The sequence below is a fragment of the Balearica regulorum genome, chromosome 8 (genome assembly GCF_011004875.1).
Source record: "Balearica regulorum gibbericeps isolate bBalReg1 chromosome 8, bBalReg1.pri, whole genome shotgun sequence".
Classification (NCBI taxonomy): Eukaryota; Metazoa; Chordata; class Aves; order Gruiformes; family Gruidae; genus Balearica; species Balearica regulorum.
Genome location: NC_046191.1, coordinates 11,353,879 through 11,369,617, shown reverse-complemented (window position 1 = coordinate 11,369,617; position 15,739 = coordinate 11,353,879). Strand labels below are relative to the sequence as shown.

Genomic DNA, 15,739 nt, shown 5'->3' with positions numbered 1-15,739 from the left:
CCCACTTCTCTTTGGAACCGAGCGCAGCCTGGGAGGAGTGAGAGCTGTGGAGCTGCAACAGGGACATGTGAAGAAGCAGCTCATTACAAAAGCCTACCAGACCTTTCTGATGTATGAGGGCTGCGTCAGGGTTTCACTACTGCAACCATATTTACGCTCCAAGCTAGCTCCCACCCTGCTGAAGACTCAAACCTCCATGTCCAAAGAGATGCTGGTTACCACTGCTGGGAGCCAGGCTTCACACCTATATATTTATTATATATACACATCCTGGGGGGACAGGGGAGCTCTTCCCACTGCATGGATTTGTCAAACGATTGTCCATACTGCTCGGTCAGGCTGCAACATCACTCTTCCCACGGACTCATATCTGTGTCAATGGCCACGCAGTTATAGGCGGCATAGCGCAACTTCTCTTCACATACCTTGGCTCTAGGGATGGCAGGGGGGGAAAGAAAAAAAAAAAAGACAAGGAGGAGTTGCCATTGCTGCATTTGCCAGCTGAGAGGATAAGGTGCTTTCTGAGATGGAGGCTATGATTCACCAGCTGCTCACAGAGAGAATCACAGCAGCCACAAGGTACAGGCAGGGGGACACAAGTGTGACAAAGCGATGGGGCCCTATGGGTCAGCACTGAGGTTAAGAAGAGAGCCCAGACACACAGTCCCCCAGAGGTAGGGAAGCACCAGAACTTACGTGGCATAGTTCGGCAAGAAGAGGGTGCTGGAGCAGGTGGATGACTCTGGCAAAGCATCTGTTGTCTCAGAGCTTGGGGAGAAGGTAACAAATTGGTCAGAACCAGCCGGCCAGTGAGGCAGGGGAGACCAGACCACACATCGCTTTGGTGTGGGAGCTGTCAGCCTTGCAGTCTACAGAAGAATGGACTCACCCCATCTTGTCTGGATAGATGTAGATCCGTGCTGGAAGGCGGCTTCTGCCAGTGACAAATCTGAGGAAGCGGCTGCGATCCTCTGTGGAGGAAAAGCAAAGACATCAGCAGACTCTAGAGGGATGTGAGATGGAGTACAGTCACTTCCAGGTATCCCCAGCGCTAGCAAGCAGTTCCTTCAGCCCAGCTGCTTGCTATTCTTGGGTCCCAGGCAGCAATGACAGTGGTTTCACTCTCCCAGTTCCCAGCCAGCATGCAGGGGCTGTGATGGCACAAGATATGCAGGGACAGAGGAAATCACTCACCATTGGTGAAGTTGTTGAGTGCTTCCCAGAAGTACTGAACACGGGTGTCCAATGGCTCAAAGTCCTCAAACCGGGCTGGCAGAAAGGATACAGAAAGGGAGTTTATTAAAGATCCAAGCTCCTCCCAGATAAATTAAGAGCAGGGTGTCCCCTGCTCACCCAGGGGTCCCTGCCAGCCCAGAAAGAAACCTCCAGGTGCCTGCAGGGTGTGAGCACATAGACCCAAGGTGCGATGGACGTGTGGTCAGGCCTCTCCCAGAGAGCACATCCAGATCCACATCACAGCTCCACAGAGGCTCAGATACTGGCAGCCTAGGGATGCCCCAGCCTCTACTCTGAGGCCCAGCATAGAGACAAGGGACACCCCTGCCCTCAATAGCACCCAGCTAAAGGCAGGTAGTACAGAAGCCCACATTCTCACTGTACTAAAGGCTAATACCCACCTCCCACATCTCTCCTTGTCCCAGCACAGAGAAGACTACTGTTTTCAGGGAAAGAGTTTTCAGCAGAGCCCTTCACTTACTGAGCTTCTTCAGGGCATCAACTGTGACTTCAGGGTCTCCACAGACTTTTTTTTCCAGCTCCTGCCAAGTGAGGAGGTCAAGAACAGCTTGGGGCACCACCTTCAACAGCCCAGCCTGCATAGCCATGATCTGAGAAGGAGACAGGGCAAGTAAGCAGCACGTCTTGCCCATTTCCCTGGCTCGTGATTGAGCCTAGGGACTCAGCTGGACACGTGACTGCTCAGTCAATGCTCCAAGGAACCTGAAGAAGGGAACAGGAGCCCACAGAGATGCATCCCAGTTCATTAAGGAAGCCTGTGTTAGAGCTGGGAATAAAACCCCATGACTCCCATGCTGCTACAAGCCACTTTGGTTCGCAACAACTCCACAGGCTCCACGACCTCACCAAAAAGGGCTGACTACTATTGCGCGAATGAGCACAGGGACACTAACCACAATGCATTTTACCAGAAATGGACCAGGGGGGTATGTTTCTAAGACCTCAATGACCACTGATGCTATGAGAGAGTGTTACCTGCTCCTTGCTCTCCTCCAGTCGAGCCTTCTGCACCAGGCGGATGAACTCCTTGCGATCCTCATAGCGCACCACAGTGCTGCTGCCATTGGGGATCAGCTCCACCATACGCTGGTCACTCAGCACTGTTGTGTAGGTCAGCTCATTCCCAAACTTGAACTCAAAGGTGTCTTTGTCCATTACTTCCATCACCTCCAGGAGCTTCACCTGCAAAGGCCACACACGAGTGCTTGTTAGAGATGCACCCAGTGGACAGTGTTGAGCCCGAGGTCCCATCTCCTCCCTTCCCAAACAAGGGCTGGTGTGACTGCGATGGCAGCACAGCATGGGATATGCTGCCCTAGAGCTGTTTAGCAGACCCTGGGGCATCGCATGCTTGAAGTGGTAGTCAGCATGGGAACATCTTTATATTAGCTACAGAATGCTTTAAATGCTAAGAGTGCCCTTTTTGTGCATGTTTCTTTGACACATCACAGGAGGAAGCAAGTACAACATGAGGACAGGGACACAAATCACCACCTTTCTGAGTGCTGCAAGGAATAGGATAGGCACAGCCTCCCAGTCCCTCTCACCAGCACGGAGTCCACAGCAGGGAAGTCTTTGCTCCAGCTGACCTCCTCCCCTGTTAATTGTTTCCATACGAAGCCAGGAAGAGCCAGCACCTGAAGGAAAACAGAGATTTTTCTGAGACTGTGTGAAAGGATACATCCCCAAAGATGGAGACAGGGCTCAACAGCACAGACACAAAGGAGCGTCCTTGCTCCCCCTGTCCACATGCAGAGCTCATCATAGCCAAGTAGAGACCAGACACTCTCTCCCAAACTCCCAGCAGCATCTCCCAGAACTCAGGCTATGATCTCTCCTAACCCCTCAGCCCCAAATCCTGCCAAACACCTTTTGTCCCACTGTGTGATCACAGAGCCCTCCCATGCTCCTGTCAGACAGGCTGCAGAAGGGGGCTAACAACTCCCTTTGTGGCAAACCTCCTCGCAGTGACGGGGTTGAAAGCTTACCAGAAACTCCTTGCCCCTCAGAGCTGCTCCCATGATCTGCCCAATCCACTCGTACTTTGGGAAGTCTTTACAGGAGGGGTTGGGGACGTACATGTCCCTGGCTTCTCCAGTGCCATTACCCTACAGGAGTGAGAGGCAAAACTCCAAATAATGATCTCAGTACAGCATGAAACACCAGAAACTCAGCTCCTGCAGTGCCTCTGGGCACGTCTCACAACAGAAGTGGGCTAAGCCCCCTCCCTCCATCCTCCTTGGCAATGTTCCTAGTGAGAGACAAGTATCTAGGCATTTGTCAACATATCCTAAAACAAGATGCCACAAAGCAATCTACCCAACCCTTCACGAGAAAAAGCTTTGGACCAGCCAAAGTAGGTACATCCCTGGCACACAGGGGGACAGGGCAGCACTGCATTGCCAGGCACAGAAAGATCTGCCTCAAATACCCCAACCCACAGCACCTGGTTGGAAGTGCGCACAAAGAAGGGCAGAGGCACGGGGGTGTCTGCTGAGCTGGGACACAACTCCTCCGACATGTCTGCCAGGCTGTCCCGAAAACCACCACCTGCAACCCCAAAAGAAGGACATTTTTAGTGACGTGAATTCCCCATGTGCTGACCCTCAGAGCTATGGAGCAAGGATGAGGAATTCTGGTCCGACCTGGCCCATGGTTGAGGAGAAGTCTCCTGTCAGAGCCTTATGGCACTGGAGGAAATAAGCCAGGAGAAATAACATCCCTGCCTGGCCTGCAGAGGACAGCCAGAAGTAGCATTGGCACCGTCAAAGCTGCTGTTAGTGACTAATGGAGGTCTGGTTCCCATACCAGCAAGCAGCACTCCTTATCCGGGACATGACCGGGGGTGGCAGGACAAGGCAACCTGCCTTCCGTCTCTCCTCCATGGGCAGTAACACTGGGAGCAAATGAGAGCCTCTACAGCAGCAGAGTCACCCCATCAACCCCCGACTGCTCCAGAGGAGCCCTTGCCTCACACAGCCCCCACCTTGGTCGATGATGCCCTCTGCGATGAATTTGCATTCCCACCACTGGTCATAACGCAACGGCCACCTGCGGAGAAGCAAGCATCACCTGAGGTGCTGCTCAAAGGCAAGGAGATGCTGGGGAGGCAGCAGGCATGCTGGCTCCTGACCTAGCATACCCTCTCCAGAGCACAGGACACGCACATGCTTCCCAGACACCCTGCTGTGACAGAGGACATAGCTCCTGGCACTGCATGATCCCCTCCCTCCCCCAGACACTGCTTACCTATAATCTAGAGGCTTTTCAAACTTGTCAGAGGGTTTCAGTCCTTCATACACCTGCAACAAGCAGAGAAGATCAAGGCTAGTATCCCCTCTCTCCAGGGAAACCAGTACCAGGTGAAGGCAGGAAATTGGAAAAAATCTGGTTTGCCCCAAAACTTTAAATGCTGACCAAAGCTGATCTCTAAATGGCATAGGAGCCCTTCATTTTTTGACAGGGAACACAAATTACAGTGCCAACCACTGAATGGAGCTTTCTGGCCTCGAAGGTACACTGAGCACATGTTAAACCTCCCAACAGTCTGTTTGTACATACATAGAACAACAGATCTTTTGGAGGTGGGGGGAGAATGACAATATGAAGATCAGCATTGCTGTAAAACCATGACACAGTACCATATGCAGCTGCATTATTGTTGTCACAAAAGATTTCTTTGCTGCCCTTTTAGTGTAAGGAGGTTGTTACGCTCTGCATTAGCAACATGCCACAGAGAGCATCCAGGATAGAGCAGAGACTTCAACCCAAGAGAACCTAAATCCCTCCTAGATGTTATTCCTGGATATGGGATCGTCAGCACATGTAATTGTAGAGCCTATGAGTCATGTGAAGAGGCCTTGAGGACTCCAGGTATCTCCAGCTCCAAGTTGTCCCTTCCACCCACCTCTATGTGGTTCGTTTTGGTTTGGGGATGCCATGCTCTCCTCAGAGCAGCAGGGACCCCTTCCAGAAGGACAGTACCTGGGTGAAGACAGCATTCTTGCAGCTGGGGTCCAGGGCAGGGTTGTCTCGGTGCTCCATAGCCAGGCGTCGGTTAATATAGAGCCGTGGCATGAAATTGGGCTTGCTGGTCTCCGAGTCCTTCAGACACTGGGTGATGAGAGCTGTGCGCCTCTTGGACAGCAGCAAGAACTGCTTGATATGCTGCCAACAGGTATGTTCAAAATGTCAGAAGTGCCCAGTGTCCAAAACATGTCACCTATTTCCTACTGAAGTCACTGCACCGCCAGGTCTCTTCCCTTCCCAGGGCCACTGCCTTCCACACACATACACATTCTGCTTGACAATATTTGCTCCACCTCCGCCTCTGAAAGATTTTGCTTTCTTACTTAAGGGAACTACGAAGCCCAGCCCTCTCTCCATCAGCTGTCATCTGATGCTCACGCTGCAGTGTTGCTTGGACTCTCCTACACTCTCACCAGAGCACCAGTCTTAGTATCCCTCCTATCTGTAATCAAAGCAAGCTCTTCTAAGCAAATGAGAATCCTCAAATGCTTTGGGTCCTATGTTGAGCTGGCACAGGAATTACAGTGTTTTCTGACACCAGGCCTGGAAACACACAGAACGGGGCTACCCCAGCAATGTCAGGCACATGTGTTCTGGGAGAAGATGTAAGGGAAACAGACAACTGGAGGCACAAACTCAGTCTTATGAGAAAGATGGAAATCAAAAGCTTATTAAAGCCAGGAAGAAGTTACTGGTAAAAGCCTTGCTGTTTGGACACAGTCAGCTCAAAGCTGCTGGCAGCAAGTGCAGGAACAGAGTGTCCCGGGCTGAGATCTCGGAAGGGATGTGTGTCCAGCTCACATGTTCAGTGCTGCTATGGTCCAAGTCCTGCTGAGGGTGAAGTGCTCTGGTTTGATTCTACTTGTTACCCCACAGCTACACGTTTCCACATCAGCGTTTTAGCAGGAAACCAGCCTCTAAACAATATCACCTTTCACAGCTTTAATGAACTGAGCTCAGCCAGGTATTTCCCTTGAGCCGCTTTAAAGGCAACAAGCGCTGACTGCCACAGCCCAAGTGCAATCACTCTGCCCAACTGAGGCTCCATAAGACACAGAGGGAATTGCTCACCTTGAGTTTGCTGAATGTGCCAACAGTATGGTCCCAGGCTGGTACCAAGTGATGCAGGACACTGTCCAGAAGCTTGATGAACCTAAAATCCCAAAGAAGGTGGTATTCTGACACAGGAGGGACAGGGAACTGCACAAGTCTATTCCAGACCAGACACACTTGGACGCAAGCAGAAAACAACTGATCCAAACCCAACCCAGCATGGTCATCTACATCACAGAGCCTTTGGTACCAAATTCCCACCCCCTGGGCACTGCAGGGACCTTGCACCCCTTACAAGGGACTCTGCATGTGCCTGTCCCACACACCACACAGATATGCTGCCCTTGCAACACACAAGATACTGAACTGGAGCTGTAAAATTCCTCTGAAAGTGTAGGGGAGTTACTCCAGAGAGCCCACTTTGTTCCCAGGTTACTCTGCTATTTTCTCCAGGGTCCAGGATGCCTGTCCCAGGGGGAGTCACAGAGCTTTACAGCTGGAGGTGGCACCAACCCCTGCAGGCAACGTCACCTCACTTGTCTGTCCCCCTCCATTACCATACCTTTGAATGAGCACGGCCCGTCGGTAAAGCAGGTCAGGGTCTGTCCCTTCCAGACGGGGGTAGCGCACTAAATTGGGCAGCTGGAACATGTCAGCACTGAGCCCCAAGTCCCTCTGTCGGGAGGATTTGATTTTGATACCTCGGAGGCGAACATCAATCCCATCATCTGCCAAGGAAGACCATGGATGCTACACTAAGACTGAGAAAGCAAGCCTTCCAGTGTGGGAGGTCTATATGTAAAGGCATTAGGAATGTGACCAGGTCCACCAGCTCCGGGGCTGGGCACCGAGAGCCTGAAATACCTTTGTGAAGAAGCAGCAGGGCATTTACAGAAGAAAAATTAAATAAATAATTGAAGACAGAGAAAGCTAGGATGAAAGCTGAGAGTTTGCAAACCTCCAGGTCCCCCTGGAGTTTTCCATGGTTCTTCTGCATCTCATCTGAAACAGCCTGCAGGGCCAAGAAGTACAAGCCACAGGAACAAACTCTTAACGTATAGTATCTTACAGGTGCATTATGGATGTGGCTATAACACCCAGCCCTACCTCTGCACTCCACAATCCGGATCTCGATAACAGGCAGGTGTGTTGTCATGTCCTCAAGGACGCACACATCCCCAATGTAGCTCCTGTAAACACAGCACAGATGAGGGCTGCAGAGCTGTTCCCTCACCCACCCTGCCAAAATCCACTCGGCTGCTTGTAAGCAAAGAGAGTTTGAATCTTTTGAAATGGGAGCCTGTGGCAGGAACCCAGACCCAGTTGCCTACAACATGGCCTGTGTTGAATGCCTGAACCTGCTGGTGCCTCAGGTCTGGGTGACATGATCCCGATGGGATCCCACAACTGGATCAGGAGAGCCCTGATGACTGTGCCATCTGCTATTATAGGCAGAGTGAACCCACAGGTCAGAGATGAAAAATACCTATCTCAAGGTCCTGGGCCTTTTAAGCCAGGCTGGTGCTGGCACGACTGCTTAGGGTCGGGGTGTCCAGCACCTCCAGCTCCTGCAAGGGCCACGCTAACCTCTCCACCTCCATCCACTCACTCATCAATGCCGACGTCGTTCAGTTTCTTCAGATTGTCCCCCTCGCCCCCATACACGGCGACCCGCTTGGGCATGAAGTTCTCATCGGTGGTATCCACTGTCAGCAGGAGCTTCCTGAAAAGGGAAGCATGAAATGAGGAGACGGTAATTGCATCTGAGCACCCACTGCTGCTCGTGAAAAGAGAGGGGGCTGCAGGGCCAGCGCGCAGAGGAGAAGTATCTCACTTGACAATAGTGCCTTTCTTCATGTTGAGCCGCACCCAGTGCTGGCCCTGGGACCCGTCACTCTCCCAGTACGTGTCGGCATGGCTGTCAGTCAAGCATGACACATTGAAGTCCTCCTGGAAGAGGGCAGTGAATGAAAGGAAGATCAGATAGGGGTAGGATTAACTTCCTCTTAGTGGTTACTTTCATTGTGAATCTTAGAGCCAGAGGGTGTTAAACTGGCCATTCCCTTTGCTGGGCTGCGGGTAGACACAGGGAGTACAGAGTGCACAGGACATTGAGGCTGATCCTCCAAGGTGCTCTGGGGTCACACACAACTACAGAATGTCAAACTCTCCCTAAAATCAGCTTAGTAGCTAATATTAGCATCTCCTCAAACCACAGCCCCTCCAGGGGCCACATTACACAACATGCTGTGTGATGCTCCCCAGGCTTCTCTCCAACATCCTCAAACACAGTCCAGCCCAGCGCAGCGCAACACACCAAGCACCATCCACGCTCCCCAGCCCTGTGGCACAGTAGGGCTGATGCAGCCATGTCCCTTTAACCCACCGTGTAGGACGAGACATCGATGCTGTCCACATACTGCTTGACACTGCCCAAGTTCTCGTCCTCCTTCCCAATGTGATCATAGAGGAAATGTACCAAGTCTTCATCACATTCATAAGTCCATGTTGGGGGCACAAACCTGCCAGAGAAGAGGGATTAATGGGTCTGGAAAGCCAGGGGCAGCCAGGCAGGGGGAGCCAGGGTCTGTGAAGGCAGGCCCATGTCCTGCTTGCCTTGATCTTGCCCCGTTTTATTCTTTGCCCAGGCTTATCTAGGACAAGACTGTGCCGAGCAGAGCTGTTTCCTGACTGGGGGGAGAGGGGGGAAGACAGGCAGCAGGGGACAGCTGGGAGAGACACAAGCTTGCACCCAACCACAGCAGAAGCTGGAAAACAGCTCATACCGAAGCTTCTCTACCGCGGCCTCATCCTGCTCCATGGGCTTGGGCTTTGCTCCGAGGCGCAGGGAGTACGTCAGATCCACCACTTGCTCCCATCTGAAACAACCGAGAAAAAGGGGGAGTGAGAAAAATCCTAGGAGAAAGGAGGAGCTGGTGGTTGAAGAGTAGCTGGAAGGGGAAGATTTGGGTTTAAAACCCCACCGCACTCCATCCTCGATCACCTCCAGCCTCAGCCGCCACCCCTTCCTTTCCAACCATCCCTACATCTTCCAGCCCACACCCCTCTAGGCTGGTGACAAGCACAGCGCCCGAGCCAAACCCAGTTAGCTCCGCATCTGGCATCCCTAGTGCTTCCCTTCCACCGAGGAAGTGGCCAAGGGGGCCAGGGCTCCTCAGCCCAGGGCAGGAACGGCTGAGGGGCAGCACGCCCGAACCCCACGCAGCTGGGCCTGGGTGAACGGGCTGGGGGGGGGGGGATGTGTGAGAACCTCCCAGCTCTCTGCCGTGCAAGGAGGAGCCGGGGAAGCCAGGGACAGCGACCTAGAGGGAGAGAGCGGTGGCCCCGCACCTGATGACGGGTTTGTAGTCCACCCCGAAGAGCTGCTGCTGCCGCTGGATCCGCTCCGTGGACTCCACCGGCACCAGCCGGTCCCCGCCGTCGGCGTGCTTGCACACCAGCACCCAGCCCTCCTCCAGCTCGCAGCCGCTGCGGTACTCCTCCAGCTGCTCCTGCGGGGCACAGGCGGCTCCCGTCAGGGAACGGACAGGCCCCTCCGCGGTCAGCGCAGGCCGCGGCGGCCTCCCAGCCCCGCCGCCGTTACCTTGCTGAGCTTGACCCAGAGCCCGGCGCCGTTGCAGTACTCCTCGCCGGTGGCGCGGAGGCAGCCGCCCTTCCGCACCTCGATGGTGGTCCGCGCCGCCCGCTTACCGCCCCGCGCCGGCCCCGGGCTGTCCCAGACGCTGAGCAGGCTGCGGGCGGCGGCGGCAGCGGCGGCGGCGGCGGGGTCCTTGCAGATCTTGTACTGCACCTCCCGCGGCACGTAGCAGAGAGCGGCGGGCAGCGCCCGGGCGCGGCGGAAGCACTCGCTGCACTGCAGCAGGAACCGCAGCCGGCCCAGCACCTGGTGCGGCGCCTCCCCGCCCGCACGCATCGCGTACCGGGTACCGTGGACGGCGAGCAACGACCGAGCCCCGCACCGGCGGGGTCGCTACTCGCGGGTTTACGGCAAACCCCGCCCGCCGACAAGGCAAGATGGCGGCGCCCGATGGGGTGGACGTAGGGCAAGATGGCGGCGCCCGTGCCGCGTACGGAGGAGCGAGGAACAGGGCAAGATGGCAGCGTACGGGGTGGAGAGAAACCGAGCAGGATGGTGGCATACGGAAGGGGCGGGGCAAGATGGCGGCGTACGGAGAGGCGGGACTACGGCAAGATGGCGGCGCCGGTGGGGCGGGACGGGGGCGGGGCGGGGCGCGCATGTGTCGGGAGGCAACGGAGGGGCCGGAGAGCGGCGCAGGAGCATGGAGGGCGGTGAGCGGCTCCTGTGAGTAACCGGGGTCGGGAAGGGTGGCGGGGCGGAGGGGGCTCCCTAGCGCGGTGAGGGGCCTGCACGGGGGGACGCTGGTGTGGCACTGGTGTGTGGCCATGGGGAGACGGTGCTGGGGTTACTGGTGAGGCACTGGGAATATTGATCCTGCACTGGGATGGATCAGCAGGGCCGCTGGTCCGGCAGTGAAGTCACTGGTTCCACCCTGGAGGTTTTGGGGACTTTGTCCCCGTGGCCCCCGCCTGTCACAGCGGGATGGTGCTGGCTGTCCCCCACGGTTCCCCGGGGTCCCTGTCCCTGGGACAGGCCGGGCTCCAGCAGCCCCTCGGCGGTGACACCGCGGGGGGAGGTTGGGTACGGGTGGTTGCCACCTCGGCGGGCGCCTGGGCCTCCAGGACTGCACGGCACAGATAGGGGCCGGGGCCGGGGGTGACAGGGCTGCTTGTTCCCGCACCCCACTGGCCCCAAATCTCCCCAGGCGGGAGCAACTGCTGGCCCTGATAACTTAATCTCTTGGGGCCCTGAGCTGGGCATCGCCTCTCCCCAGGGAGGGCCCTGTGATCCCAGGCAGGAAGAGGCCCTGAACCGTGATCGGGAGCATTTGTCACGTTTGTCACAGCTCTTTCCTGCAGTCACCAGCTAGGGAATGGGGATGAACCGCTGGCCCTGGCACCCCCTGCCCCCAGCCCTGGGGATCCAACAGGGCACCTGGACCCCTTGTGGGTGACAACCTGTACCTGCTCTTTTGTCCGTAGCCCCAAGGGCTTCCCTAAGCTGAAGAATGACACGTTCCTGCGAGCGGCGCGCGGGGAGGAGACGGAGCACACCCCGGTGTGGTGCATGCGGCAGGCAGGGCGCTACCTGCCCGGTGAGCAGGCGGAGGGGTGTGGGTGGGGACAGCGAGGGGGCCTCAGCATGCACCCCATAATGCTTGTGCCGGTCCCTTGCAGAGTTTCGGGAGACCCGGGCAGCGCAGGATTTCTTCGCCACTTGCCGGAGCCCCAAATTGTGCTGTGAGCTGACGCTGCAGGTGAGAATCCCTTGGCAGGTCTGTGTGTCCCCTCTCCCTGCCCGGGTGGGGATGGGAAGAAACCTTGGATCTGGCCACCCCGGGTGGTTGTGCAGCCCTGGGAGACCCACTGCCCCATGTGCTTGTCCTGGTCCTCCATGGGGAGGGGGTTCTAGCCCCTCACTGTTGCTGCCTCTTCCTTTCTGCAGCCACTCAGACGATTCCCCCTGGATGCTGCTATAATCTTCTCTGATATCTTGGTGGTGCCCCAGGTGAGAGCCATGGGCAGTGGTGGGGAGCAGCGGCTGGGAACCAGGCTGGGTTTGGGGCCACCCGATTCCTGCTTCTTCCGTTCTCCTCTATCCCCAGGCACTGGGCATGGAGGTTGTGATGGTCCCCGGCAAAGGACCCACGTTCACAGAGCCCCTGAAGGAGGTGGAGGATTTGCTGAAACTGCGACAGAAGGTGGACGTGACTGCGGAGCTGGGTTACGTCTTCCAGGCCATCACACTGACACGACACAGCTTGGAGGGCAGGGTGCCCCTCATTGGCTTTTCTGGAGCGCCTGTAAGTGATGTGGCTCTTCTATTTGGGCTTCCCAGATGGGCTTCTCTGTTCTTTATTCTGGGGTGACACTGGCCATGACACCCCCAGAGCTGTGGGTGCTATAGGGGTGGGTAGGTAGGGGACATTCAATGCAGGAGCAATTGTGCCCCAGGCTCTGGGTTGCTCACGGGTCCTACTTCAGCACTGTGACCATCCCCTCATGTCTTCTTCCACCTCCTTCACCTTCCTCACTCCACTCCTTTCCTTCCTGCAGTGGACGCTCATGTCCTACATGATTGAAGGTGGTGGCTCCACGACAATGGCCAAAGCCAAGAGCTGGCTCTACCGTCACCCTGAGGCAAGCCACCGACTGCTGCGGCTGCTGGCCGATGTCATCATTGACTACTTGGTGGGGCAGGTGGCTGCTGGAGCGCAGGTGTGTCCTGGAGCATGGGGACAGGGACAGGCAGGAGGGCAGGGACTGGGGACAGGGAGCAGAGGGGGTGCAGCTTCTGGGAGGAGGAGGAGGGACTGAGGTGCGGCTCTCCTAGCCCCGTGTCCCCGGCAGGCTCTCCAGCTGTTTGAGTCCCATGCGGGGCACCTGGGCCCAGAGCAGTTTCAAGACTTCGTCCTGCCTTACATCCGAGACATCGCCCAGGCTGTCAAGAGCAAGTTGAAGGAGGAGGCACTGCCCCTGGTGCCCATGGTGAGCGGGGGCTGCCTGGATCAACCCTGGCATCTGGGGGCTGCTGGAGAGGGGTGCACCCCCTGGTACCTGCCTCCCCCAGTGTAGCCCATGGAGAGGGGCCTGGCCCATAGCAGAGTTACTGCCCATCTCCTCCCTCTGCAGATCATCTTTGCAAAGGATGCGCACTATGCACTGCGTGACCTGGCACGTGCCGGTTACGAGGTAGTCGGTCTCGACTGGACCATCCGGCCCCAGGAAGCTCGGTAAGAGTCTGGCAGAACGCTCAGGTGCCTGGGCAGCACCCCAGGCCAGGGTACCCTGACCTCTTCCTCTGCCCTGAGCCATCCCAGGACTGGAGATTTCTGCTCCAGAGGTGGGGATAGTTGGGCTTTAATGCCCTGTGGACCTCACAGCAACCAGGGGCTGCACTGAGAGGTCCTGTGTGCCCTGCAGTGGGGGCTGCAGGCACCCAGCTCCCCCCAGCCTCTGCTCCACATGCAACAACTCACCTGCTTCCTCCCTGCTGCAGTGCACAGACAGGGAAAGATGTCACCCTGCAAGGCAACCTGGATCCCTGCGCTCTCTATGCACCCAAGGTGAGCTGTGGCCATTGCCAACAGCACGGGCTAGTTCCAGCCTGTGTTAAAGGCTTCCTGCCTCAGTTTCCCCACCTGCAATGCTGGCTCGTGTCCCAGCAGTCCCCAAGGCTGGTTGGGGACTGGTGGGGGTGGATGAGGCTGAGACATGGTTTTCCACTGTTGCCTGCAGGAGAAGATAGGTGAGCTGGTGAAGAAGATGCTGGAGGGTTTTGGGACCCAACGCTACATTGCCAACCTGGGCCATGGCCTCTACCCCGACATGAACCCTGAGCATGTGGGTGCCTTTGTGGAGGCTGTGCACAGCCATTCCCGCCACATCAACAAGCACAGCTGAGCCTGGGGCTTGGGGACAGGGCTCCAGTTTGGACACAGTCACCCTGAGTAGCGTGTTGTCACAGGGCTCGCTCTGGGCTGGGCTGCAGCATTAAACCAGCACCTTCTCCACAGCAGCCGTATGGCTCTGGCTGGGGGGACGGGGAACTGGATGGCCCTGGAGGAGATGGGCAGTGATGGCAGCCTGCCAGCGGGGAAATACGAGGTCAGGGGGAGACCCTGAACCCCATCCGGCAGGTCAGAATGGGGAACTGGGGATGTCAGCAAAGCAGGGGGATGCCTCTGCCTGCCAGGCTGCAGTGTGTTGTCCCAAGGGCTTACGAGAGAGGATGTGAACCTGGAGCACCATAGGCTTCTCCCAGCACTGCGGGTGCACTCAGCCCTGCTTGGGGAGGTGGGTTGCCTGAGGCTGGCAGGGTCACAGACTGGGAACTTGCAGCCCACCGCTGCTGCTACAGTCCTGCTCAGGTGGGAATCAGCACCATGACATTGACCCAGGACATCCCCGAGTGGGTGGGAGACCCAGCAGGACTCACTGGGGGACAGCCGGCCACATGGCAGAGGCCCTCCAGACACCAGCACCACCACACTGGCTGGCACGGCAGCAGAGACACCATGGCCCTAGCACCGCCATCCCCCTCCTCCGGCCCCCCAGAGCATCTTTGGGACCATCCCACTGGTCCTGGAGCTTTCTCCCCCACACATACCTCCCCCACTCCTCTGACATTCAGGGCCAAAGTCTGCCTGGGGCTCAGCAAACTGCAGAAAGCAGCCCAGGGGGCCAGCAGCACCAGGAGCCCTGGGTTATGGCTCCATGCCACCCCACCCTGCAGCACACTCACTGCGGTCCAGGCTGGCTGTAGCATGGATCAAGACACAGGCACCAACACTGCTCTGGCTGGCACGCACCAGGTGACGCCACCAGGGTGGGCAGGGACCTGCCAATGCTGAACGTGGCAGGGAATTGCACCCCAAAGCAGCCAGGGTGCCTTGCCGCTGCTCCATCCCGCTCTGTGGGGCGCAGGAGCTGGGTACCATAGGGGCCTGTGAAGCCACCTCCTCCTTGGGGCTCTGCTCAGCAAGTGTGGTGACCCCTCCAACTTAAGAGAAAGGCAGTAGAGATACAGGCAGTAACGTTCATCCCTTTTATTATTAAACATCAGATGAAGAGGTCGCACACACACATACACGCACGCAAAAAAAAAAAAAAAAAAAAAAAGGAAGGAAGAGAAAAGAGAGAAACAGACTGGTTGAAGACCACTATTTTGGTGGTGACAGAGACAGAGTACAATTGGTTTCCTGGCCGGAGCGCAGACACAAGTCACTTGCCAAAAATTAAAAGTCAAACCAGACAGCAGATAACTAGCCCACGTTCTCTAACTACAAGTCACCGTCCAGACTGGCCCTGGCCCCCCCAGCCCTCCTGACCCGCTGGCAAAGAAATGAACCAAAACCAAAGAGCCGCTGGCCCGGGGCTGCAGAGTCTGCCCCTGGCACGGGGCAAAGCCGGGAAGGGCCGAGCGTTGGCCGCACCATGGAGCTGGGAAGCAGAACGGTGCGGGGAGGCAGCGTGGGTGCGCCTGCCCCCCCCTCCCTCCCCAAGAGCTGGGCAGCCCTGGTACCCGCACACCCGCCCAGGCACCTTGCACCCCTGCACCCGCCGGGAGACGGCTGTGTACGAGGCAATGGGCTCATGTCCTCCATCACCAGCATCCATGTGTGTCCAAGCGAGCGTTGCCTCGAGTCCCTTCCTTCACTGTCCTCAAGCGCTGGGCTGCTGCTCCTCCTTCCATCCATCCATCTGTCCGTCTGTCCGTCCCAGGGCTGCAAGTCGAGCGGACGTTCGCCTCCCCCCATACCCTTCTCGCTGCCGACGATGCTGTGGGAACCTGAGAAAT

At 56.9% G+C, this 15,739-nt stretch overlaps 2 protein-coding genes across 2 annotated transcripts; one reads left to right on the top strand and one right to left on the bottom strand.

The window, feature by feature from the left end:
- Nucleotides 1-225: 225 nt before the first annotated feature.
- Nucleotides 226-10,388, bottom strand: HECTD3 (HECT domain E3 ubiquitin protein ligase 3). Its single transcript, XM_075759563.1, has 21 exons — nt 9,944-10,388; nt 9,691-9,851; nt 9,126-9,218; nt 8,726-8,861; nt 8,174-8,289; nt 7,949-8,062; nt 7,447-7,529; nt 6,902-7,067; nt 6,358-6,439; nt 5,242-5,424; nt 4,507-4,559; nt 4,244-4,308; nt 3,704-3,807; nt 3,246-3,365; nt 2,805-2,894; nt 2,233-2,439; nt 1,718-1,847; nt 1,195-1,269; nt 890-971; nt 697-768; nt 226-432 (listed from the first exon to the last, which is right to left on the bottom strand). Exons 1-21 carry the CDS (start codon nt 10,271-10,273, stop codon nt 348-350), a joined length of 2,547 nt encoding a protein of 848 aa, XP_075615678.1. The 5' UTR covers nt 10,274-10,388; the 3' UTR covers nt 226-347.
- Nucleotides 10,389-10,393: 5 nt separating this feature from the next.
- UROD (uroporphyrinogen decarboxylase) lies at nt 10,394-13,954 on the top strand. Its single transcript, XM_075759564.1, is given in 11 exon segments — nt 10,394-10,471; nt 10,473-10,663; nt 11,422-11,534; nt 11,617-11,696; nt 11,885-11,947; nt 12,045-12,242; nt 12,496-12,657; nt 12,790-12,927; nt 13,072-13,172; nt 13,439-13,505; nt 13,678-13,954. Coding segments are annotated over 11 exon segments (1,341 nt in total). The 5' UTR covers nt 10,394-10,408; the 3' UTR covers nt 13,843-13,954.
- The last annotated feature ends 1,785 nt before the right edge of the window (nt 13,955-15,739 follow it).

Excerpts from the sequence above, each read along its gene's own strand:
- HECTD3 (XM_075759563.1), bottom strand. The coding sequence starts at position 10,273 with ATGCGTGCGGGCGGGGAGGCGCCGCACCAGGTGCTGGGCCGGCTGCGG. Across the intron at positions 4,560-5,241 it reads AGAATGCTGTCTTCACCCAG|GTGTATGAAGGACTGAAACC; the intron begins GTACTGTCCTTC and ends TGCTTGTTGCAG. Across the intron at positions 4,309-4,506 it reads GAAAAGCCTCTAGATTATAG|GTGGCCGTTGCGTTATGACC; the intron begins GTAAGCAGTGTC and ends GCTTCTCCGCAG.